This window comes from Gallus gallus, chromosome 10, assembly GCF_016699485.2.
Source record: "Gallus gallus isolate bGalGal1 chromosome 10, bGalGal1.mat.broiler.GRCg7b, whole genome shotgun sequence".
Taxonomy (NCBI): domain Eukaryota; kingdom Metazoa; phylum Chordata; class Aves; order Galliformes; family Phasianidae; genus Gallus; species Gallus gallus.
In genome coordinates, this window is record NC_052541.1 from 8,865,215 (window position 1) to 8,891,264 (window position 26,050).

Below are 26,050 nucleotides of genomic sequence, written 5' to 3' on the forward strand. Positions count from 1 at the left end.
CGTATTCAAATGATTTGCTACCACACTGGAACTTGAATGCTGCGTTATCAACTGCCTTTGAAAGTATTATTCTAGTACTTTCTGTGGTGGCAGGTGCTATGATGACATTCTGGGAGTTTGATTCATTTACCTAGGGAGAAGCTTTAATGCCACCTGGGAGAGTTTGATGTCAGCTATGTGGAATTAGGAATGCTAGTTTGTGTCAATTAAACTGAGGTACGCGCACGGATTTCTCCCCAAAAAAGGGGACCTCCAGCTCACTGCATTACATAGCACCTTCAGTTTTCTAGTGGCACAAGCCTTTAACATTTGGCTTTCCCCAGTCTTGAATTTTCCAGCATTACGAATTTTGCTTCTTACCTCTAGGAAGCGCGGAAGAATTTAACTACACGAGAATGGGAGGCAGTACGACTATTGAAGGAGTTGATGACAGAGCAAATATGATTGAGACTCAGAAGACATTTGCCTTACTGGGTAATTTCTTGAGGATATCTACTCTGTGTGTGTGTGTGTGTATATATTCTGAAATGAGCAGAGATGGACTATTTCTTAAATGTTAATATTTTGTGTAATTAGTAATAATTCTTTTTCCTTAATAGCCTGTCTGTTATACTGTTAGCCTGCTTTAAAAGCACTAGGCAAGAGCAAGTGGCTGCTAGCCGTTTGGCGTTCATTGTTAATGATCAGTAACACTAAGGCCTGAGGTCTGCTTGGTCCTTGAGCTAACATACTGCAAAAGAAATAGAATTAGAAGCTTCCATAGCCCTAATGTGGCTTATGCGAAGAACATGTGAGACTTTAGCTGGTACTGGTAGGCATCCAGGAATTTATGTCTAATCTCTCATTGGATCAGACAGGCAGACAGTAGGCTGAACCAAAGCTTTTCATAGCAGTCTGCAGGGATACTATACAACTACTGACTGCATAACAAAGCAAGTAATCCAGCATTGTGCTATTTTAATTCATTCTACTGTATTTGAATATTTAAAATAAATCACAACTTGACTTTTTAGGTCTGAAGGAGGATTTTCAGATGGATGTTTTTAAAACGTTGGCAGCAATCCTACACTTGGGCAACTTGGAAATAACAGCTGTTGGAGATGAAAGGTCATCCATCAATGTAAGGAAGTAACTCACTGAGATTCTAGTGCTTTCTTTTCTATTCTGTGCCAGAAGACCTTTAGCAATGTTCTTCTCAATTCTGGGGCTCAGAGTAGCATTAAATCTGGTATACTAAACTTGAGAGATTTATCTCTCTTTGTGTGTGTAAAAAACGAGTATCCATGTGAAACCTATTTCTACCTTGCAGTTGTTGGTAAATCCTTTCAGGCTTTACCATCACTCTCAGTCCACTCTCACTTGGTTTAACTCTTATCAGTATTTTGCCAGGCTAAGTGAACAGAAAATAAAACCTGTGTATTGATGTCGGTAGTGCCAGGATTTCCCTGTTTAGACAACATTTAAGGCATTAAATGTAATAATATCTATTATCTTCTGTAAAGCTGGAAGACAATCATCTCAATATATTCTGTGAGCTTCTGGAATTAAACAGTGACAAAATGGCACAGTGGTTGTGCCACCGAAAGATTATCACTACTTCAGAGACCGTAATAAAGCCAATGACAAAACCTCAGGCTCTTAATGCAAGGGATGCTTTGGCAAAGAAGATCTACTCTCATTTGTTCGACTTCATTGTGGAAAGAATTAACCAAGCTTTGCAGTTCTCTGGCAAGCAACATACTTTTATTGGTGTTCTGGATATTTATGGGTAAGAATGTTCCTAGAATCAAATTTATTAAGTTAGTTAAGCTTCTATAAAGTCACTATCCTGTAACTTAAACGTGGTTCAGTTTCCATGGGGTTGTGGGCGCTTCCTAATTTGTGCTGCTAATGAATCCAGAGTGTTTCATTTACTAAAAGATCACAGTCATGTGAGTTCTTTTGCGTCCACAGTAGTAGGAGTGTTCAGCCAATATAAATATTAGCATCTCACATGAGTGAGGTTTAAATTTAAATTTTAATTTCATTCTTATAGATTTAACTCTGGATTTTTTTCTTTTTTAGCTCTGTCACCTTCCGTAATGTTATCTCCTGGGGAAGTTATCTCCTTGGAATCCCTTAGCAGCCTTCATTAGGATTATGGCTGTTTAATTTCCATAGAATGGTTAGATTAGCTCCAAACTCTTACCAGATTATTACAATCTGCATTTGAATGTGAAGGCTTTTTGTTTTCAATACAATTGCATCAGCTTTTTTATTTTGACATTTCAGCTTTGAAACATTTGATGTGAACAGTTTTGAACAATTTTGCATCAATTATGCCAATGAAAAACTACAGCAGCAATTTAACCTGGTATGTTCATTTATTTTTATAGTTCTGGGTATTTTTTCTGTATTATCATTTATTGTTCTTTGTCTTATGTTGCTTCAGTTCTGAGGTTATCGATTGCAGTTACTATTGGGATATTTGTATTTGAGTAATGGCTATTTCTGAATAACGACTATCCAGTAATAAGAAAAAAAAAGGAATTTTATGTATTGTTTCCTTAATTCTAACCTTAAGTTTTCACAACTTTCATATACCTAGCATGTATTTAAACTTGAACAAGAGGAATATATGAAGGAAGATATCCCATGGACATTAATAGACTTTTACGACAACCAGCCTGTCATTGACCTTATTGAAGCCAAGATGGGAATTTTAGAGCTTTTGGATGAAGAGTGCTTGGTAATGTGAAAATGATTGCATGTGTGAGCTCATATAAAAACTACAAAAGGAATAGGAATGTTTGTCCTCTGTTGGGTGATTTTAGTTGCACGCCACGAATCCAAAAGTAGGTTCTTAGCTAGGAGATGACTCAGCAGCTCATTCTCCTCACCGTGTGGTCAGTGGGGCACTGGAACAGGCTAAGCAGAAATGCACTGGGATCCCCTTCCTTGGAAGGTTCTTTGGGCTGAACTTTGTGAAGGTATCTCCCTTCTCGCTTTTACAGTTGCCCCATGGAACAGATGAAAACTGGCTTCAAAAGCTATATAATAATTTTGTCAACAAAAACACACTCTTTGAAAAGCCGAGGATGTCAAACACGTCTTTCATCATTCAACACTTTGCTGATAAGGTAAACTGTAAAGAGGCCAGCTTTATTACACCCTACTTCTAGCAGTATCTCATGCAGAAAAGGAACAAACTTGCAGGGGAAGTATTAACCACACCTCTTTGAAACTGCTGGGTGATCTTCCTTCAGTGCTTATTGCTATTAATTTATTGGTAACACCACCATGTTCATTTGCTGCTGGTGTTAATGATTTCATGTCTTTGCACAGGTAGAATATAAATGTGAAGGATTTCTGGAGAAAAACAGGGATACAGTATATGAAGTCTTGATGGAAATCTTGAAAGAGAGCAAGGTTTGTGTTCAATCAGTCGTGGTTAATTTTCTGTATATCTGAAGTCAGTGGAATTAATTCAGGTCTGATTTTAAAAGATTTGTTCTAAGGAAAGGATATGTGTTCTTCATAGGTTGAATCAATTAGCTGACATCTTGATTTTTTTAATGAATATTCTTCAGAGGTGTATATTGAACATCAAGACCACAATCATTTCCTAGTTACGTTAGCGTGGGTTTTTAATATCTTCCTATTGATAGCATTTTGGAATCCTTGAAACTGAACAGGTCAGTTAACTGCAGGGTTTTGTTTTCACAGTCTCAATATGGCTTTGATGGGTGGCTTAGCATTAACAGCTGCCTTCGTTTGTTTCTCAGAAGGGATTAAGGAAATGCCAGGGCAGGGAAAACTTCACATGTCTTATGTGGGCTCGTCTCTTCCCACATGCTTGCAGGCCCTTCTCCTTTCACGTTGAAGAAATTGACTTAATCTGACTAAAGCCCATATTCTTAATTTAAATTAAATAGCGTGAGGATAAAAGCTTTCATACGTTTGCTTCTGAGTTTCTCTTCATGTTTGCTTATACTGAAATGGCCTTTGCAGGCACGCTTCACAGTTGTCAAGTGCTGTCTGTGAAGTGCATAAGCGATCCATAGCAGGTGTAGGATTGTAGCAGGTGTTTCTTTGATTCTTCTTGCTTTGTGGCTTAATGTGATTCTTTCACTGTACTTTCAGTTTCGTCTGTGTGCAAACTTCTTTCAAGACAATCCAGTGTCTGTTTCGCCTTTCAGTTCAACTATAAGCATCAAATCTGCAAGACCTGTCCTCAAGTCACCTAACAAGCAGCTCCGGATGACAGTTGGCAGTAAGGTACTGTGAGCACGTGCTGCTCTGTGATGCTCCTACTTTCAGGGTAGCTTGAGACTATGGTACTGTATTCTGCTGTTCACTGGGAAGCATCTGATTTTCAGTACAAAAGTCAGAGACAATGCAGTGGTCCTCTGAGTATAAGTTTAATTTCAAAGTAGGAGACAGTTGGGTGCAATAGGACATAAAGTTTCTTGTGTTTGAGATTAAAACCCTAAGAAAATTTCTCAGTGCCCATCCAAAAGAAACCTAACAAAGAATTAAGGAATTAAGAATTAAGATTAGACTCCTTACTTAGCTGTAAACATCTCGGTAGCAAAACTGTTGTCTGGTATTTTTTAGTTCCGGAGTTCTCTGTCTCTACTGATGGAGACACTCAACGCAACCACCCCTCACTACGTGCGATGCATAAAGCCTAATGATGAAAAGCAGCCTTTTGAGTAAGTGTGGTACTTGTTGAGCTTTTTGTATTTGTCGTGATGTTTGGGGTGAAAATACAGTGTTCCGTATGCTTAGGTTTGCTCTTGGCTGGTGTGGTATGGATTAGTGCCCAATCTTTGGGGAGTAACAGCTACTGCAGTTTTTTTTATGAGTTTTCTTCTTGTCCACAGAAATATTTGTAAGTCAGAAAAAGTATGAGAAGCGTTGAACATAACTTTGGCTTTTTCACACACGTTTATTTTACTTCAGTGTTATAGCACAGCCTTGCATGCTAGATAGTTGTGTTTGCCTAACTCCTGTGTTCAACCTGATAACCACTGACTGAGTGGGAGCTGACCTTGCTGCAGCTGTTGGGTTCTGTGGGCAAGCACATAGCAGCTCTCTAGTTTCAGGTATACAGCTTTTAGTTGGAATGTAATGCGCTGACAAGTGGAATACACACCTATGTATACTCTACATATCTGAACAGGAAGGAAGAGGCAACGTTTATGTGTTTCTAAATTAATTTTTAGCAGGATTAGCTCATTTCCATGGAATTGGACAAAATCTCTCCGTGAAAAATATCTTACAGTTTTATTGTCCCTGTACTGAAACCTGATTGTTTTGTGTAGTAGCAATAAAATGGAAAACAGTTTGGATAATATAAAAGTATGTCTGAATTAGACTAGGAAAGCATGGAAAGAACAATGTCACTAACTGTGAGTCACTGAAATCTCTTTGATAGTAATGGACTGATTCTGTAGCACAGTGCTTTGTGCACCTTGGTCCAGAGTTGGAAAGGCTCTTTCCATGCCTTTTGTTGGCAGTCTTGAACCAATATATCCTTACACCAATCTTATCTTATTTATAATTGGTGCACTGAGGAGTACCTGGAGAGGGTTATTCCCAGTAGACTGCTGAGGAAATTCATTTCTGTGTATGTTCTGTGCCTTAACATGATCCTTGACCTCCTGGTAATATGAACAGTCATGCTTCATATAGAAAGGAAAAGGACTTTTCATAAAACAGAAATAAGGACATTATTCCTCTTTTTTGAGGAAGAAAACCTAAATACTCCCTCTTACACCCCAAGAAAAGCAAACAGGTAAGATACCATACAAAATATAGGGAGCCCTTTGTCCTGTGGGCAGAAATAGAAATCCAGTTAGTAGAATTGTTATAATTGTTACGGTGTGGCAAGCTTAGCACATATACAAAGCATAACTCTGCTTTTTTAGGTTTGACTCAAAAAGGGTGGCTCAGCAACTGCGTGCATGTGGTGTTTTGGAAACCATTCGGATCAGTGCACAGAGCTATCCGTCCAGGTAGGGATTGACAGCAGGTCTCCATAGCTCAAAAAAAGTGTATTTTGTTTCTGAAGGAATTGCATTTGCTAACTTTCCATTTTTCAGATGGACTTACATTGAGTTTTTCAGCCGCTACAGCATCCTTATGACGCAGCAGGAGCTCTCTGTCAATGATAAGAAGCAGATCTGCAAGATTGTTTTGCAGCGGCTAATCCAGGTTGGTGCACATGCACCGATCCATTATGCATCACATACCATCTGTTATTGATAAAAGGGCCCTTTTCTCAAGAGCAGTATCCTACTCCTTAAGTAGGAAAGATAACATATTTCCCTTATTGCTATCTTTCCTGATTCAGTTTGTCAAACATAGGCTGGTAATCAGTAGCCTTTTGTTGTGATGCTGAGTCACGACGTGTTCAGACAGATGATTTAACCTCTCTGTGCTCTGTGTGCTCACTTGTCAGAGAGCCTGAGTGTAAGAGTTACTTCTTCTGTGAGGTTTTGCTCTCACAGTTCACCAATTCAAGACTAACCATGTGCTATAGGGTAGTATTGAGCTCAAGGAACTGCATTCAGTCGGATGGTGTTGCTTTCGTAGATAAATCCTGATCCTCCCTTGAATCTGAGGCTGCTGGAGTGTGAGTTTGGATATTTTATATTGAGTTTCATTCCTGCGTTTTGGATTTGTCCCCCTACAATGTACACCATATACTCCTGTCTATAGTGAAAGCAGAGAGGATGTGCTTATTTGGCAAGATCACGTCATTTCAGAATAGGTTGGCTAAAGAGACGCTTTATAAAAGGAATATAGAGCGTCTTGTCTAGAAAAATAAAAATGCAGTAAATCTACTGTGTTGTGTTTCAGGATCCCAACCAGTATCAGTTTGGGAGAACGAAGATTTTCTTCAGAGCAGGACAGGTTGCTTACTTGGAGAAGCTGCGGTCGGACAAACTGAGACACGCGTGCGTCGTGATCCAGAAGAGCGTCCGGGGCTGGCTGCAGCGCCGCAGATTCCTGTGCTTGAGGCGCGCCGCCCTCACCATCCAGCAGTACTTCCGCGGGCAGCGGACCGTGCGGTACTGCTGGCTGATAGGATCGCTTGTTGTTTGGGCACTCCTGAAGGGGTCTGGAAGGTCAAACGCAGCAAAAGTGCCCAGCACGAATTTGGAAGCGTGGTTGTTATGTAAAAATAATCCTAACTGTGGATTTTTATTTTTTTTTCCTCTTGATTGTAATTCTGAACTTGAAAACGTTCACGTTGTTTGGCTGGTTTGAAGAAAGCACCGTGGCAGACTATCTCAGGTTCCTGAGAGGCCTTTTTCCATCCAGCCGAGAAACCGCAGCAGTCATTCAGAGAGCAGACAGGGGGGGAAGATGGCTGTATGTAGGCTTTGAGATGTTCAGGAGGGCAGCCTGAGAATAATGCCGAGTGAGAAAAGATAGGAAAGGTGGTGGGTTGCTCCCCCTCCTTGGCACAGCCTCGCTTTTGTTATTCTAGACTGGTTCCACTAGTTTTCATAAGTAAGATTAATGGCTCTGTGCTTCACTAAAAGGAAGTAGTCCTACGTGGTATTCATTGTCATCCAGACTGTTTTCGTGCGTGTGATTTGTGTGGCGGAGGGAATGAGCATAAAACGTCTCCTTTGACCTAAGCAAACGTTTTTGTCTTTTGGATTAAGGCAAGCCATAACGGCACGAGCTCTGAAGGAAACGTGGGCAGCTATAATTATTCAGAAGTACTGCCGAGGTTACCTCGTCCGTAAACTTTGCCAGCTCATCCATGTGGCTGCTGTAACAATCCAGGCTTACACCAGAGGATTTCTGGCGAGAAAGAAATACCGGAAGGTACGGCCTACTGCAAAACCTGATCTCAGTAGCTGGAAACAGCAATCACTCTGAGAGGAAGATGGAGACAAAGGCAGTGATCCCTGCTACTTTACCTTGCATGTGTTATTCTTCTGTCTTCTACTTGTTTCTGTACATGTATTGCAATAATACTGACACACGGTAGCTGAGATCTAAATCTCCTGGCTGTTAAGCTGTCTGATTCATACTTGATGCAGATCATTTAGTGTGATTGCTGCAGTTGTTCAGGTACGTGTGCAGTCTGAATATCTCACTGTTTTGGTACTTCTGAGAGCACAGAAACGTGCGTAGATTCACAGAACGCTTCAGCTGACGTCAGCTGAGCCGCACATACTCACAGACAGGTGTCAATGCTTTCTTCCAAAGATGCTCGAGGAACACAAGGCTGTGATCCTCCAGAAATACGCCCGCGCGTGGCTGGCCAGGCGCAGGTTCCAGAACGTTCGGCGGTTTGTGCTGAACATCCAGCTGTCGTACCGAGTTCAGCGGCTGCAGAAGAAGATAGAAGAGCAGGTGAGGGTCATCGGTCACTTCATGATTTGTGTGAAGGATGTAGTCCTTAGAAACTTGTATTCTTCCTATATCCAACGTAGGAAAAGTCTTCTGGGATTTCCTTGTATTTTTGAGGCATATGCTACCGAGATTTGGGGTTAGGTGTGCTAGCAAGAAGAGTTAACCTTCTTTAGTGTTTCATAACGAATGTCCAATCTCTGCATGAGGTTACTTGTATTAGAATGAAGTGTGTTACATGCTGTTCTGGTTCAACATAACTGTGGGGAATTCTGTCTTAAGTTACTTTCGTAGCTCATTTGTGATAGCCATACCTGTTACCTTTAAGGTGGTAGCTTTAATCTATCTGATGGAAATAATCCCTGATGGAAATAATCATGATGAACCTGGAATGGCAAGCAGAAATAGGTCAGGCGCTTCCTTTGTAGCTGAGCAGAAGCAAAGCACTGATGATATTGCTCATGGCCCCTGAAGAATTCTACACAAAAAAGCACAGTTTGACTGAACTATAGTGCTGTTTTTGTTGTTGTTTTTTCCCCTGTACTTTTTGAGGGGAATATGTAAAGACAGAATGCTATTGAACAGTCTCAGTGGTGCATTCCCTGTTTTATTTTAACCTGACTTGCTCATTGCAGAGCAAAGAAAATCACGGCTTGCTGGAACGATTGACTAACCTGGCTTCAACTCATATGAATGACTTGGATACGATTCAGAAACTTGAATCAGAGCTTGAAAAGTTAGCTGCTCAAAAGAGAACCTATGAGGAGAAAGGGAAAAAATATAAAGAGGACAGTGAACAGGTACATTTTCCCTACCTTGGTGGTGCTTGTGTTTTAGTTCAGTTTTTGATCTGCTGGATTTATCAAATGTGTGATTGTGAGTGTTACCAAGTAAATACACTTTGCAGGGGGCAATGTAGCAGGAGGGAGTCTATATGTTCCTGTTATAAATGTGAGACCTTGTGACCAATTTCTTCTTCCTTTCTTAACTTCTGTGTTTTGCTTGCTTTCTGTGTGTGTACAGAAAATATTGAAGCTTGAGAGTCAGAATAAAGAGTTACGAGAGCAGAAGGAGACCTTGGAAGTAAAGCTGCAAGAGAAAATGGAGGAAATGAAAGGTATGGTCACTAAAGGGAATTTCAAAGAAATGAGGGAAAGTCGTATAGTCAGGTTTTCAGCAAATTAAAGTGAGTTTGGGTCTAATAAAAACAGTGCAAGTGCTTAATTTACAGTCAATTGGAAGTTGCATCGAAGCATCTCTTCTCTGAAACAAGTTTAAAATGTTCAGTGCAAGAGCTGCTAATGTCATCAATTAAACCTGTTGTTTTAGTAGCAAAAGCTTTGCTGTTATCTGTGTTTCCTGTTCCAGGGCAGCACTTTGTCCCTCCTTTAATTAGCTGTTTTTAAGAATCTAGCTTCATGGGAAGCGAGCAGTGTGTGAAGTCAGGTGTACTTCAGCGCAATCATAGTTTGGTGCTTCAGAAGCATTTTGTTCCGTAGCATGGCTTACCAGGTTTATTGGGGCAGTTCTTGATATTTTAGACAATTTCACCTTAAGGATTGTTATTAAAATGAAAACTCCTCCTTGTGATAATGCTTTTTTAAGAAATGCACATCACTGCGTGAAGTTCTTTGAAACATCACAATGTTTTTTGACAGAGAAAATGGATGACCTCACCAAACAGCTCTTCGATGATGTACGAAAGGAAGAAAGTCAGAGAATGTATGGAAGCAGAATTTCATCTGTTTGAAGCAACGTTTTGGTGTTTTTTTTTCCCTCTATCTTTGCTTTTCTTTTTCCTGCTGTAATTATGATTGCATCATTTATGAGTCTGTCAGCATTCTTGAACAGTGATGCTCGTTCTGACATACTTTATGTGCCACTGAAGATGAGTGCATGCTCGTGGGTCACTCAGATGCAGGAAGATATATTGAAGGCTTGAGACTCTTCTTGCTTTATTTGTGTCTTTGAGAACTGATACATTCTCAGTATTCAGTCAGGGTTAGAAAAGCAGCTGATGACCATATTAGATTCAGCTTGAAGGAGAGGCAGTATCTGTAAGCCTTTCAGATTAAAGGCGTAGAGGAGAAACCACTTCTTCCCTTTGGAATATTATTTGTAGTGTTAAAAACCATGCTGTTTAGCTACGTATGTGTGATGCTTTGCAGTATGTCACTATCATTTAACACTTTACGAGACGGGGAACCTTGGGTACCAAATAAGTGCCATCCTCAGGAATTTGAAGAGTGTAATAAGTGGCTGTTACTGAGGATTGGAAGCTGTATGGGACTTCAGCTCAGTCTGATTTCAGTTTGACATCAAACTTTTTTGTTAGTTTTTCTGCATTTCTCACTAGCTCTATTACATTGGAAGCCAATCCATTCCAGCAGGGGCCAGTAGATGCAGGGCTTTCTGCTGTGTCTTTCTTTAGTGCTTAACATGGGCATAAATGTAGCAGAGAGCTACTCAAGTAGGCGGCCTGTCAAAGAATGAGAGTTTTAGCCTTTAAGTGGAGTGTCCCGTCTTGAATTCAGTCCCAAAATCTGAATAGGACATAGGGAAATCCAGGGACATTGGTATCCCACTGTCATCCATTTTGTAGATTGGCTCTGATGACCTAGCCTAGCATTTTCAAGCCATCATGGTTCATTGATGTTTCCTTTGCTGAGACACATCCTTTGAGTTAAAAGAAAAACAAAGCCCACTCTTTTTCTTCTGAATGCTTCGTTGTCTCATTTAGGATACTTGAGAAAAACTTCCAGAACCAGAGACAAGACTACGAAAAGGAAATTGAATCGCTCAAGGGAGAAATAAAGGTTCTCAGAGAAGAAAAAACGCAGCTACAGCAACAAATTCAGCAAGAGATGAGCATTCAGGATGACCTGAAAATGGAAGTAGGACAACTTACAAAACAAGTGCAGGTAAAGCATGACTCACTTCATTTTGGAGTCCTTCCTGGGTAAAGCAAGTAGGCGATGGAGGTGTTTTATTTATAGATTATTTTGTTTTGTTTTGTTTTGTTTTTTCTCCTCAGTTTTGAAGGAACTGTAGCCAATAAGTCACATTTGATCCAGCACTGTGTTGCATCCTTCTCATGTAGTAGTCAACATAAGTTATTGTTCACATAAAAATTTCAAGGGTATAATTGATAGTGCCTGAATGTTTATACATTTAAATGTGTGGACCTTTTTCTTCTTTTTCTTCTTCTTTTTCCCCGAGGGCATCAATTTCTTATGTTTGTTTCTCATAACTACAGTTTATAATCTGACTGTGAAAATACTGTTTTTGTGTAAAGTCACATTTTTTTTTCCTATGAGTCACATCCATGACACAAATACATGATTTTTCACATCAAATTATTGTTCAGCAATGATGCCTAAAAAAACAACCACTTTAAACACATTTAAAGTCTTCTGGCTCATGATTTTGTTGTTATTAATAACTTAATTTATGATTTAACTGTTACTTAGCCCTTCTCATTCACTTTCTATTGCATTCTGTAATTTCTGTCTGATTCAGAAAATACCTGAGTTGCAAAAGGAAATTGAACTGCTGCAGACACAAAAATTGGATGTTGAAAAACAGGCCCAGTCACAGAAGAGGGAGATGAGGGGTAAGCTACATGCTGGATAATTGAGAGAATCTACCAAGCACGTTGTGAGCTGGCTGGTTTAAAGTGTTGGGATTTTTACAAATATTGGCTAGCTTTGACAAAAAACAACATCTATTTTTTTCCCTCAGAAAAGATGTCCCATCCTGTAGTGATTTCATTCTATTCAGAGCTTTGTTTGCAAGGTGCAAAACAAAAACCAAGTGAGTTTTTGTGAAGCAATTGCCGAATACCAGGATCTGTGGTGTCCTTGTTAAGGATCAATACTAGCAGTCTGAACTTCACATGGAACTTAGTATCTCATAAAGTGTCAGAAATATTTAAAGAACACATTATCTGGCCTTCATTCAGCCTGTCTTTAGCCTCAGGTCTCATCAATAACTTGCTGAACTGGGAGCCCTTTGGTAAAGGGTACCTCATCTGAGCACTGCTGTTGTGCACTTTGTGCATTACTGAGAACATATCTTACGTGGCAAACCTGGGTCGTTTAGTGTGGTAAGCCAGCAGTAGGTGACAAATCATCTGTGTAGATGTAGCTGTTGTCTAGATTTGAAACAGAAAGAAGTAACTTGGGAATGAAAGTGTGATATGTTTAAAAAACAACAACAAACGTCAATATACAAAGCAGCTGTGTTGGTAGTGTATCTAAGTAGTGCTCCTTCCTTGTTCAAAAGTACAGCCACGTCCTTCACTGTGTTCTGCTGGTAAATAAGCACTGAGTAATAGGGAAGAGCCTTACAGATTCAGGAACAGGTTGGTTTGATTTTTATAGTTATATGTAATTTGAAATGTGAGGAGGAAGTTACTGAGTTCATAATGTATATGTATGGTTGTTTTTTTTTTTTTTTCCTCAGAAAAGATGTCAGAAGTTACAAAGCAGCTTCTTGAAAGCTATGATTTTGAAGATGTAAGAAGCAGGTAATTTACTGAGTTCTCCTTAACAAAAAAATTAAGGAATTTTGTTCACCTGCCTGCTATTGATTCTGCCTTGTGTTCTAGGCTGTCCACAGAGGATTTGGAGCACTTAAATGAAGATGGAGAATTGTGGTTTGCTTATGAAGGCTTGAAAAAAGCTACAAGGTTGGTCAGTGTTTATGTTTTCAGGACTCCAGGCTGTGGTCTAGAAGATAAACAGAACAATCAATGAGTAACTTGATTGTGTCATACTGAACATCTGCCTAACCAACATTACCTTTTATGATTGTCTCAGTAGCTTAACTAAATCAATGAGATAAGTATGCATGTGTCAGTCTGGGAGACATTTCCTCAAAGACAGTATGCATGACTTTAATGCGTCTGTGATGTAATGGAACATCTGTGTGTTGAACACAGAACATTTTCATTTGTATTAAACTTGACTTATTGCACTAATATCATATTACATCTGCAATTTGTCGTTTTTCCTTTTGTTTTTAAAAGAGTATTGGAAAGTCACTTCCAGACTCAGAAGGAAAACTATGAAAAGGAGATTGAAGGTTTGAACTTGAAAGTTGAGCATCTTAGCCAAGATATTAATCATCTACAAAAACTATTTCGAGAGGAAAATGACATCAATGATGGTATTCGACTTGAAGTTAGCAGGCTGACTTCAGAAAACCTGGTAAGATGGAGTTGTAGTGAAGCCAAGTATGTTGCAGTTACCTGGCAGTGCAATCCAAAGCTGCTGGTGGCACAAAGCCCTCATGAGCTTGGTGCTGTGTCTTGACTTTACATGGCTCAAACAGATGAGGCCATCTGAGGTTGCACATCCACACCAACTTTTTCCCGTGTAACGTCTTGCTCTGCTATAAAAACTGAAGTAGGGGAAGAAGAAACAAAGTGTGTTTGGCTTCCGAGTGGCTGCTGTTGGAGCACTGGTGTGACTGTGTGTGCTTAGGGTGAGTGATTGGCTTTGCTCTGCTTGCTGGTTTTCGTTTGCTTGTTTTTTCCCTTCATGTATTCAATGAATTTTATCTTGATCCACAGGCTTTCCCATTTGTGCTCTTCCTATTCTCTCCTTTTTTTTTTGCACTGGGGTGGGAGGGTGGTGGTGGTGGTGAGTTGGCAGCTCTGTGGTTGCTTGACTTCGGTCAGAGGCCAAGCCACGACAACGAGCTAATCCAGGATTTAGGTATGCTCTTCTCCCCTCGTGGTCAAAGGGTAGAAATTAGCATCTTTTGGTCTGAAGCCTCTCTTTTCTCTCAGGTTGAAAAGTCCTATGATTTAATGTCAGTGAAAACAGATGCCTGGGGATGTCAGTGGTGATGGATTTGTGTAGTTTAGCGGTGCTCTCCACCAGAGGGCAGCTGACCACATAAAGTTGCTAATAAATCGCAGGCAAGGCTTAAAAGTCAAAATGGTAATCAGTGCTGTGTGAAACCTGGCTCAGGGAAGTGCTACTATGCCAGAAGGTCGTACATGCCACGTTATTTTCCTGCTACGTGAAGTATAGCTATAGAAATATTTTCAGAACAAAATTACTGCAATTGAAAACATAAGGAAAAGGAGCTTGTGATGTTAGTTTTAAAAGATGATTTTATAACGTACTGATTTTCCTCCTCCCCCCCCCCCCCCCCCCCCCCCCCAAAGTTAATTGAGCTGGGAGAATTGATTGTGTGATTACCTTTTAACTGCAGAATGTAAAAATGGCAGCACTGGGTTGGTTCAGACATTTAGTTAGCTCACTGTTTCATTCTTAAGGATGGCCCAGCAGTAAATGCCTCCAGAAAAGTTGCACAAGTTGGGCAAGCAAGTAGCACTCCACCAGTATATCTGCCAGTATTTAACTACTTGCAGTTGAAGGTCTTCTGATCTCATAGATACTATTGGAGATGTTTCAAACTAAAGGTGCTGAGATACAAAAATGTCCTTTTTTTTTCCTCTGGAAGGTGATCCCAGACCTTAAACAGCAAGTTTCTGAGCTTGAGAATCAAAAATTAGACCTTGAAAACCGTCTTCAAGAGCAGACTGCAAAGTTGAAAGGTAAAGTACCATGTAAAGTGTCACTGTGGTCCCCAGTCTTACAGCTAAGGGTGAATTATGGTTGAGTTATGAATTCCATAGACGTAGATTTATAAAAGCTGAAGCAACATTACTACTTTGCCTATTTACTTGCTTTCTTGCCAGTAAAATGTAAGAAGCATCGTGAAGAAAAAGATGCCCTGGAATTTAAGTTGTAGTCCATGAAATAGATTTCAAGGGGTGAAAAATTCAGAGTAGGGGACAGAAGGAAAACTTCCTGCTAATTTGCTTGTTTCAGAGTTGTTCTCTGTTCAGGGAAACATAAGTTGCTGAGGATTCTGTATCTCTCTACCTAGTGTTAGTCACTGTAGAGTCCTCCTAGGCAACTTATTTTTTTCAGCTTGCTGAAAAGTGTAAGTAAAGTGGTTTTACTGCCAACTGCAAGGAGTGGGTAGTGTCAAAGCTCCCTAGCACATAAAATCTTCTGCGTGGAGTAATCAGAAAGTTTTCTGATACATTATATAGCATCATTCCATTTTGTTAAATAAAGCTATGAGCTTAAGAAAAAGTTTTAGTAAATACTAATACAGAGCAGTAAGCAAGTGTGATCTTGTTTTCCTTTTGTTTTGCATTCTATTGCTAAAGAGATATCTAATCGGCTGCATCATGAGCCAGAAGGGGACAGAACACTAAGACGGTAAGTAGGTTCCCTCTCCTCTCCTCTCCCTTAATGTAAGAAGTGCCATAAGCTGGGAGTAATAAACTCACAGTTGAAGTTCCACATCCAACTTATGATCCACCCTGTAGCACCGAGTACAGCCAACAGATGACAGGTAAGCGTGATGTGATTGTGCTTTAACAGAAGAAGAGTAAAAGACAACACTTCCTGTCTACTTCTAGAACAAATGAAGTTCAGAACGAAGCAGACATGAAAGAAAAAGAGAGATTGAATGTCATACCCCAAGAAATGGAAGGGCTGAGCAATGGTTTGAAGCAAGATGAAGTCCAGGCTGAAGTAAAAAGCAAGATGAAGCAAGAAACAACTCGGCTTACTGTGGAAAACATGGTGAGGAAATGAGATCCTCGTTAAGGAACTGTACCTGAAATACAGGATAGAAAGAAAGAAATAACGATTTTATGATATGGGTGGGATGTTTTCTCAGTTTGTTGGGGGAGGAAAAAAGTACAAAGGTCTCATGTTTCTTCCACCAAATGTAAAATACGTTACAATGCTCTTTTTGTGATGATAACATGTAGCGCTAGAAGGGATTTCTTTATTTCCATTGCTCTGAACTCACTGATTTTGATTATTATAGGACCTGGAAGAAGAACTAGACATGAAAGACAGAATCATAAAGAAATTGGAGGATCAGATCAAAACTCTTACCAAGACTACTGAAAAAGGTAAGGCAAGATGTTGTTCTATCATCTTTTCTCATAACTTTGAATGTTCGGTCTGTGCTGCAGTGGAGGTAGTTTTACCAAAACAAAAAGTAGGCTTTGATGAATGGTTAGAGATACAAAACCTCGGGGAAAAGTGCCAGGAAAACATCAACAGAAATCTTATAAAAACCCTTTCTTCTATTTTTTTTTTCCAGCTAAATAGCTAAATACATAGGACCTAGACTATATGATAAAGTTTAATTCAGAGGCATCAGGTTCTGTCAGCAGCAGTTAATACACACCTTCACACAGACTGTCCCTCAGCCAACAGGATGTTAGCTTTGCAGATGAGTATGTCCTCCCATGGGCATTCAGGTGGCAGATGGTTACTGATAGGAAGTAAATTTGTACCAAGTTCTTATGCAGCAAGTAGTTCTTTACTGAGGAATGCTCCTCAGGAGGAAGCAGAAGTGACTGAGGCAGAGGTGTGTCACTGCTGTTTGTTTGCCTTATTCATGCAAGTAATTCCACCGAATCCATTGAAACTATTCATGTAAGTCATGTGTATGTTGTTTAACTCAATGTTTGGAACTGTAACTTAACATTCATGTGAGCAGGCACTGTGCTCTTTATCATGGAGGAACTGCTTTTCTCCAATAGTTTGTTCTAACACATGAACGATGACTTAGTAATTTACCTGCAGTTAATACTGCTTTCTGTTTGACAGACGGTGAAGTTCATGTGTCAGCTTTGCCCAAAGAGTACATTGGAATGATGGAGTACAAAAGAGAAGATGAAGAAAGGATTGTCCAAAATCTGATCCTCGGTATTTCAGTAACATTTGGAATTCTACTGGCCGCCAGTGCTATTCGGCACAGAACACAACACTACAACAAAAACTGCAAGATCCTATCTTTTATTTTTGTTCCAAGTTGGCTTTAGCTCACTCTCTTCCCACCAACATAACTTGGAGATGCTACACTGCTTTTTCCCTACTGCCAATCACTTCAAATACAAAGTGATTTATCTCTGACTCTACATAATTCTGACTCTAATGTTTTCCTTACTCTTTGTTCACTTATAAAGCTGTAAGTCTCAGGAGCACTCTTGGAACTTCAGTTTACGTTCTTCCTAGTCATCTACAAAGGCTGTAAGTCATTGGGTGTCTGTCCATGTGTGCTGTCTTAATCTTACCTGTCCTTTCCATATCATTTCATTCACTGATGAGAACTGTACTTTCGTGTTCCTCTTGCAAGAGAATTTTGCCCTTCCTCTGAGTCCCTTCACAATGCCAGCCTTACTGCCAAACCAGCCTTTTACATTAGCTTGCCATTTGTGGGAACTCAACGATTTCTCCATGCACATCAGTACTCTTACTAACTACTACTTGGAAATAACTTCTTCCTTTCCTTCTCACCTACTTCAGCCTTACTTCAACATTTGAATGTTACCTTATTTGTGAAGACAGGTGTGTCATTTAGCAGTGCCAGAAAACTGTGAGCCTTACTACAGTTAGCTAAATACAGGCCAGTGTTTGAAGTTATCCTGTCTCTCATAGCCCATGCTATAGCCCAGAATTTGCTGCAACGCTCTCCTAATTTTCTGGAATACTTAATTAATGCTTCCACATGAGCCAAGCGATACTATTATACAAGTTTTCAGTAAGGAGCAATTGGTCACTGTCACAATTATCAAGTGGCTCATTGCTGAAGAAATGAACCTAAAGGTGCTTGTCTTCTTCAGAATGACACATGAAAGCTCTGTGTTCTTATGTAATGAACCCAATGTCTCTCCTTCATGCAGATTTAAAGCCACGTGGAGTTGTAGTCAATATGATACCCGGCCTTCCAGCTCACATCCTATTCATGTGTGTGAGGTATGCAGATTATCTGAACGATGCTGACATGCTGAAATCTTTCATAAATGTAACCATTGATGGTATCAAACAAGTTGTTAAGGTAGGAATTATATTTGGCTGTACTTTACTTTTTGATTTTCACATCAAGTTTATAAGATGCATGCATAGTACCTGGGAAATGCTGATCCTTGCATTTGCTAGTATTCCTATAGCAAATAGTTGTTATTATTAGTGGCACTCCTTTTGGTGTTATTAGTAGTATCCCTATGAAGCCTACAGGTGAGGTTCTCCTGTGCTGAATATGTGAACATCTTTATCCAAATGCAGATATGTGAATGCTTTGTTGTATATTTGTGATGCAGTAGGACATCAGGTGTGCTTGGTAGGAATGAACCACGCTTTATGCAGTTGAATTTGTTGTGTAGGAAATGCTTGTATCTCGTTCACAAATTTATACCACATTTTACCCATAAGAAAAGCTTGTGCGTGTATATCTGATAAAAAGAAGACATGCTTCAACAAAGTTAGAATTGTGTTTATACGTAGTTCAGTTTCATTTCTGTATGAACATTGGTCACCCTTTGGCAGGAAGGCCTCCAATACACTACAGTGCTACAGGTAGAAATGTGTAACACTGGTTCAGACTGATGTATTTAGGCTGTCCCTTATATAGACTTAAACAGTATTTAATGAGTTAAAGAGGGGTCTTTGCTATATATTCAATAGCCTGAAAAAATCCCAGAATGATTTGTACTGCTTGCACATTACAGGTGCTATTTGTTCCTTCTTCTGTAGATAGGTGGTGTTATTGCTAATTCTGTGATTTTCAGCTTCAGTTTTGAAATGAAATTAACTTCATGAGACAAAGCCATAATAAGGTTGCTTTATCATTTTCAGGAAAACTCAGAAGATTTTGAGATGTTGTCTTTTTGGCTTTCCAATACATACTATTTCCTTAACTGTTTGAAGCAGTACAGTGGGGAAGAGGTAGGAGTGATTTCATCAGATAATTTCATTGCTTTACCTTTGGCAAACTTCAATAAGGAAAATGGACAGAGATAGACAATAGGTAATTATTTGCCAGCTCACCGTTCCTTCAGGATGCGTATTGCTTTGCAGTGGTGACATGTTTTACACATATAAGAAGACAGTATAGAACAACTGATAAAGTGAAATCAAAGCATGAAAGTGCTGAAGTCAGTTGAAGACAATATGATAACTATTAAGTAATCTGAATTCTCGTACATGAGTTTAACGTGAGCTGGACTTGCTTGTTTAAGCTAGTTTCATCCTGAAATCCAACGTTCTTTTAAATTGCAAACTCTTACTGTATGGTATTTTATTGATGTGTTTTATTAACTTATATAGGCCAAATGAAATTGAATGAATATACTCTTCAGGATTAAAGCAAATAGAACTTGCAATTACAGTACCTGTGCACAGTCTAAACAGCAGCACTCCCCCTCGTGGTTCTATTGATAACATGTAATGCACAGTGAAAACAATATTTAAATGTAAGAATAACAGTCTTTTGTAATTCAACACTAACAAGAGGGAAAAGCCTGAATCCAGTACTTTGAGTGTTAACCTGCCTTTGAAATGAACACTTAAGACTTCATGTAAGTCAGGATCCAGTCTATGTTTTTGAAAGCTGAATTCTCCTGATGAAAAGTCAATATAATAGGCATTGAAAATAGTGTTTAAACATTTTTGTTTGTTTGTTTTTAATTAAATAGTTTACATTTTCTGTTTAAGTATTCTTGGACTTGCTCCAAAATCCACTGAAATATGTGCAAGCCTTTCTTTTGGCTTTAGTAAGCTTTTGGAACAGGATAAGCTTAAACACTGACTGGAAAACAAGTGGAGGAAGCCCAGAACTAGAGGCATCCATTGAAGTCAGCAGATGCTTTGACTCATTCTGAAACTGGCCAGAGACAGAGCTCTCTATATATTCTAATATATACATTAGTATATAATACCAGTTCATAAGTATAATGTATATATGATCTCTAATATTTGTGTTTACAATGTAACATAGGAATTTATGAAGTACAACACCCCTCGTCAGAATAAGAACTGCTTGAAGCATTTTGATCTCTCGGAGTACAGACAGGTTCTCAGTGATTTGGCCATTCGGATCTATCACCAGTTCATTCTTGTAATGGAGAACAACATTCAGCATATGGTCGGTAAGACAGCAGAAGTCCAATCAGAGACAAATGTAGCTGATGAAGAACTTGTATAAAGCCTATGCATGGTGGCAAAGGACGGAGCTGACTTCTTCCTCCTGTAGATTTATACATGAGTACCTGCATGCATGTTTCTGCACCTTCAAATGTGAATGTTATATCCCCAAAGGGCTTTTTCCTTCCAACACTTTCCTTGTGTGGGATAATACTTTGAAAGAGACCAAAATTCTACAAAAATAGAAGTTACTTTTTCAAATTTGTGTGCTTCAGAAGCCCTTGTGGGTATTCCATTTATATAGTATTATTTAAAATATCATGAAATTATGTTCTGTTCAAGAATTAAGTTAATGGAACTGGAAGGAGCTATAGGAGTGTTAGTCTTACAGTTATTTTCTGTTGTCTTTCAGTACCAGGTATGCTGGAATATGAAAGTCTCCAAGGAATTTCTGGCTTGAAACCTACAGGGTTCCGTAAACGTTCCTCTAGTATAGATGACACGGATACGTACACAATGACATCCATCCTGCAGCAACTCAGCTATTTTTATAGTACGATGTGCCAGAATGGCCTGGACCCTGAGCTTCTCAAGCAGGCAGTGAAGCAGCTTTTCTTTCTCATTGGAGCGGTCACCCTCAATAGCCTCTTCCTCCGCAAGGACATGTGCTCTTGTAGGAAAGGAATGCAGATAAGGTAAAGCCAGGAAGCTTTCAGCAAGCAGTTGCTTCAGAATGAATTCTTAATGTTTTTTGTAACCTAGTCCTTTATCTCTTTGTCACTGGATCTCCTGTGACTGTTCTGTTGGAAGCAGCCAACTGTTTTTCTCTCTTTTGGAAAAAAATAGATCTTTGCCTTATCAGCTGAGCTTTCTGTGTTTAGCATGCTACAGACTGTACTTTCCATTGAAGCACCGAAGGAGAAAACATCAGCAGAGAGCTCAAAGTCAGTCCTATGTTTAGCATTCTTCCTATGCTTGTTGGCTCATGATGGTGACTAGTATTCTTAGTAGAGTAAGCAGGTACAGCATCTCGTCTGGCAGACAGACAAAGGCAGACTTACGTTGTTTATGCTCCGTCATGAGAAAAGAAAGCACTGAGACAGAGCCATTTGATGGTCCAGGTCAGACATCATCCATCTTATGGTCACAAAGAGCATACCTTCCAAACAGCTTTTGCAAAATACCCATAGTTCTTCTCCATTAGACAGTCTGCAGACTACGATGAAAGAAAATCAGTCAAATTTTGACCCATTTCAAAATATTACTAGAAGAAATCTTCTTTAACCTTTATATCTTAGCCCGATTAGTAATGTTTAAAGATTACTTTACAACTAAGCTTATACAGTAGATTACAATAATATTTTTAACATATACAGTGCTACGATAGAGTTGCCAGTGCTAATAGGTACTGGTATTCTCCTGATTCTTCTGTAACAGCTAAACTAGTAACTTGCTTTCTGTTGGGCACCCTTTAAGAAATGAAGTGAATAAATAAAAAGGATTAAAGTATACAAGAGATGAAACTTAAAAACCAGCAGACTATTGTTTGATGTTTATGATGTACTGGTATGGTGTTTTTTATTACTTAAACTCTACAATATGAACACTGCATTAGAGGAACATTACTTCTAAAGAAGACTTCAATGTAATTTGTTTGACAGAGGGAACCTGACATTTCTGTTGTCTGTTTGTGGTATAACCTAGATGTAATATCAGCTATTTGGAAGAATGGCTTAAAGACAAGAATCTTCAAAGCAGCAATGCCAAAGAAACTTTAGAGCCTCTGTCTCAAGCAGCCTGGCTCCTTCAGGTCAAAAAGATCACCGATGATGATGCCAAAGAAATATGTGAACACTGCACATCGCTTTCCACTGTGCAGGTAATGAACCATTTGTTTTATTCTGGCACCAACCCGCCTGACACAATTTGCTGCAAAGAGTTATTGGCCTTTCATTTGATAAAAACAGCATTCATCAGCTTTGTGCATCACCACTTATTAGATTTGCTTTTTTTTAACTCCTTATTTCCAACTGTTAATGCTTTAACTGCTTCTGTGGTGAATACCTGTCTGCCTTCTTCTACCTCACTTCTTTATTCCACAGTGAGTATTTCTTTTTACTTTGTCAGAGGCGCTTTTGTTGTTTCCTTTTATCAGTTCCACATCTCCTTGATCCTGCTGTCAGCTTTGGAAATGAGTCATGGCAGTGATCGTGTATGCAAGAAATAATTAGGTGCCAGGTCGCAATTCTCACTTGATTGTAAAATTTCTTACTGAAAGTCCAATTAAATACCAATAAAGGTGGCATCTTAATGCTTTCTTTGCTTTTCGTAACATACTAAAATGGTGTATTGTAATTTGAGCAGATAGTTAAGATCCTCAACTCATACACTCCAATAGATGATTTTGAGAAAAGAGTGACTCCGTCGTTTGTTCGCAAAGTCCAGGTAAGAGCTGCTCCTCTTCTCTTTCATATTCAAGTTACAGGGCACTTCTTCCATGCTGTGTTTGTAGCTACATATTTACACTTGACTTTTGTGTCAAGTAATGACTACACTGTTCAGCTTTTCATCGGGAACTGATCGAGTGCAGTCTCCTTAACGCTACATGAAGGCGAGATTTGCAATGAGAAAAAGCAATGTTTTTGATTTAATTGGAATACATTATTTTCTTACCCTTTCTGCTGTAATTTCAGGCTATGCTGAACAATCGCGAGGATGGACCACAGCTGATGCTTGATACCAAATACCGCTTTCAAGTGACGTTTCCTTTCACACCCTCCCCACACGCTTTGGAGACGATACAAGTCCCCAGCAGCTTCAAACTCGGCTTTCTCACAAGGGTTTAGTAAAAGCAGTGCTTTGGTATTTTCTCTGAGACTGAATAAGGACAAGTAGACTTCCATGCTTCCTGGAAGGATGGTATGGGAGCTTGCCATGAATTAAGCCATCAAAAACTTTTCCTAGAGTCAAGTCTTAAAAAATAAGAATCATTTCAGCTTGTGATCTCCTTCTCTGTTTTTTACTGTTGGTCGTTCTTCTTTACAGTCCTATGAATAATGACATCAGCTGGATGTAATTCCACACAGTTTTTTAGCCCAAACTTGATGAGGAAAGAATTTATCTGACAAGTCTGCATTGGTTCTCTGTCAGTAACATTAAAGCACAGTCACTGGGAAAGGTTATGCTGGGATCAATGTAACTTCTGTACAGTTTTCCTTGATTTGCTTTCTGTACCAAAAGATTTCTTTTTTCCCAAGATTATTCTGTTGTTCTGCTGTATTGAATTTGTTTGACAGTAGTATTCATCCTTCTATACTTTCAATGCCTTTGTTCCTTTCATGAAGTAAGTAGCTTATAACAGTTCACAAGAAGACTGTAAAGGTGGGAATAGGAGGTCCTCCTACAGTTGTTTGGACTTCTTTATGTATTTTATTGTTCTTTTTTTTTTTTAATACAGATAGCTACATTGAACCTGGGGGGCTGAGGTCAGTCTAAGAGGATTGCTGTAATAAACACACACTGTCTTTGTAGGAATGCTGGCTTGGCTCACTCAGGCTGACTGTGTGCATTATAGTTCGGGCACAGCAGACAGCTCTTCAGCCAGGGGAGCAATTTGGGCGCTTCTTTTGTAGGCACATTTCAGCTGTGTTATCAGAGTGGAAAAATCAGATACAAAATTCCTGTTGTGATCCAAATTACAAGCTTATTTATTTAAAAAAACAGGAGTCCTGTTTTACATCCATCTCTTATGCAGTGTCTTTAGGAACATACACTGAGTATGCACTTATGTACAGGTCTTTCTCCCGTTCTTTTTCGCTCGTTTCCTTCCCCTAGTTCACATACTGAGTAGGAGCTGCTATGGTCTGAAATTACTGATAAACCAATCTTAATTCCTTGCGTTTTTTAACTTGCAGGATCCTTAAAAACAGAAGTGGTCTCCTTTTTGTTTTGTTCAACTTTATTCCTGTAGGCAGAACACACAGAATAACAATTTCTTTAATACCAGACCCTGTCAGAACAACTGGAGAACCAGCATTCACCTTGCTGCAGTCATGGCTGTCATTAGAAATTCCTCAGAACATACTGCTAGTTTTCTGGCTAGGCTGTTATGGAAATACGGTACTAAAGCTTAGAAATATTAAAGGGATTCTAATTAACTTAGTTAATTTAAATATTATAGGAAGAGACATTTGGTTTTTGCATTGCATAGTGTTTAAAATCTGTAAATATAAAGAAGAATATTTTTGTTATATTGTGTCCTTGATATTTACTATGAACAGTGTAGTATTCATAGGGATAACTACAGTGATGCATGAAGAATAATATATGGAGGAACATTTGTGTTTTGCTTAACAGCTATAAAAGTTGTACCAAAATTGAGATGTGTAGGTAGGCTGGTATTCTTATCTGTCAAATAAAGCAGCTTCCAAATCAGTTTGTAGTGTTCTGAGTGATGCAAATATTTTCAGTAAAGAATTATTAACAGTTTACTTGGAATTATGTGAACATTAGTGGATACTGCCTTGTATCCTTGTATTGTACCACAAGTGTTTATTTACTGGTCCAGTTGCTTTGCTGCAACATTAGGTATCCTCCTATCAGAATGGTTTGCTGCTCCTGGTGAATTTCTGTACCCATTTCAATGAAAGCAAGTTTAGTTGCTGTAGTTTGCATATGGCCTTTTTTTACACTTACTGGAGCTGTGTCATTGCCATGGTATGAGTAAAAGCACAGTGCTTTTACTCTTGCATCGACATCAGAAAGAGTCTGAAGGTATGTATGCATGTACAACAACACTTGTTGATGGAGGAAAATTGTTCTGACAATTTGGTGAGTGAGTTTGAGAGGAAACTTACTGTGTTTGTGATGTTCATGTCTTCAGCCAATTTGTAGGTACGAAATCCTGTCTTTTGTTTTCCTTCTTGGAAGAAGCAGTGAATATCAGTTTGGTAAGTTGGAAAACACAGCAGCCAGTCATCTCCCCAGTATGTTTAAACATTTGAAAGATAGCCAGAAATGGTTGCAGCATGGAATGAGCAGACATTATCTATTTTGCTTCATAGGTTATATTCTCTGTTCTATATTCTGAAAGAAGGCAATTGAAACAAAGCCTCTCAACTACAACTGCCAGTACGTAACTGACCTGAGGTGACAGAACTGGAGAGGCTGAGCCTTAAATACCCTGTAAGTAGCCTTAATAGGGAGGTTGTCCATCTGCGTGGCAGTTGCACAAGGCTCCTTTGCTCATCTTGAGAATCTCCAGGTTCTTGCTGTTGGAAAAGGTAGGCAATTTGGGGTTATTTATCAACAAGATTCATTGTAGCATATTTGTTACTGTTTTTTTATACTTCTAAGGTAAATTTTAAGAAGCCTGCAATCCAGATTTAAGAATCTAGCACGGTTGAGCCCTGCTGCTGTAGACACTTCAACACTACTACAGAAAAACTACTACAGGGAAGGTCCCTGAAAGGGTAGCAGCTTGGGGACCCGGGCTCACTGTTTGCAGAAGAATGCATTAAAAGCTTCAGGGCACACTTGTTGTTTTTCATCCAATGGGATATGAACCCCCTGGCTGCATATAGCTGGTTGAAAGCTCCATGTGGATTTCAGACTAATATTGACGTAGTTTGTGTCAGGGTAGATTTCTTCACGCGTACTTTGGGATGAAGTTACACAACTCCTGGAGATAACAGAGAAACTTCTGATGACTTGATAGG

At 39.2% G+C, this 26,050-nt stretch overlaps 1 protein-coding gene across 4 annotated transcripts in view; it reads left to right on the forward strand.

Moving 5' to 3' along the window:
• MYO5C (myosin VC) overlaps positions 1-24,767 on the forward strand; it is a 30,942-nt gene extending 6,175 nt beyond the window's left edge. For 2 of the 4 annotated variants that reach the window (XM_015291968.4, XM_025154104.3), the window contains exons 8-41: positions 367-474; positions 1,014-1,120; positions 1,503-1,768; positions 2,272-2,353; positions 2,588-2,728; positions 2,994-3,119; positions 3,325-3,408; positions 4,123-4,257; positions 4,597-4,694; positions 5,913-5,999; positions 6,087-6,198; positions 6,847-7,058; positions 7,662-7,827; positions 8,215-8,361; positions 8,994-9,158; positions 9,382-9,475; positions 10,017-10,080; positions 11,099-11,279; positions 11,878-11,971; positions 12,823-12,886; positions 12,968-13,048; positions 13,388-13,568; positions 14,836-14,929; positions 15,554-15,605; positions 15,809-15,974; positions 16,225-16,312; positions 17,019-17,117; positions 18,095-18,249; positions 19,047-19,136; positions 20,188-20,338; positions 20,746-21,028; positions 22,038-22,212; positions 22,698-22,778; positions 23,027-24,767. In XM_015291968.4, the coding sequence (XP_015147454.2) occupies positions 367-474; positions 1,014-1,120; positions 1,503-1,768; positions 2,272-2,353; positions 2,588-2,728; positions 2,994-3,119; positions 3,325-3,408; positions 4,123-4,257; positions 4,597-4,694; positions 5,913-5,999; positions 6,087-6,198; positions 6,847-7,058; positions 7,662-7,827; positions 8,215-8,361; positions 8,994-9,158; positions 9,382-9,475; positions 10,017-10,080; positions 11,099-11,279; positions 11,878-11,971; positions 12,823-12,886; positions 12,968-13,048; positions 13,388-13,568; positions 14,836-14,929; positions 15,554-15,605; positions 15,809-15,974; positions 16,225-16,312; positions 17,019-17,117; positions 18,095-18,249; positions 19,047-19,136; positions 20,188-20,338; positions 20,746-21,028; positions 22,038-22,212; positions 22,698-22,778; positions 23,027-23,179 (4,382 nt within the window). In that variant the 3' untranslated portion in view covers positions 23,180-24,767. Of the gene's footprint in view, positions 1-366; positions 475-1,013; positions 1,121-1,502; positions 1,769-2,271; positions 2,354-2,587; positions 2,729-2,993; positions 3,120-3,324; positions 3,409-4,122; positions 4,258-4,596; positions 4,695-5,912; positions 6,000-6,086; positions 6,199-6,846; positions 7,059-7,661; positions 7,828-8,214; positions 8,362-8,993; positions 9,159-9,381; positions 9,476-10,016; positions 10,081-11,098; positions 11,280-11,877; positions 11,972-12,822; positions 12,887-12,967; positions 13,049-13,387; positions 13,569-14,835; positions 14,930-15,553; positions 15,606-15,808; positions 15,975-16,224; positions 16,313-17,018; positions 17,118-18,094; positions 18,250-19,046; positions 19,219-20,187; positions 20,339-20,745; positions 21,029-22,037; positions 22,213-22,697; positions 22,779-23,026 lie in introns of those variants that run through there. The other 2 variants (XM_015291969.4, XM_025154106.3) reach the window with 2 other exon arrangements.
• Positions 24,768-26,050: the final 1,283 nt, after the last annotated feature.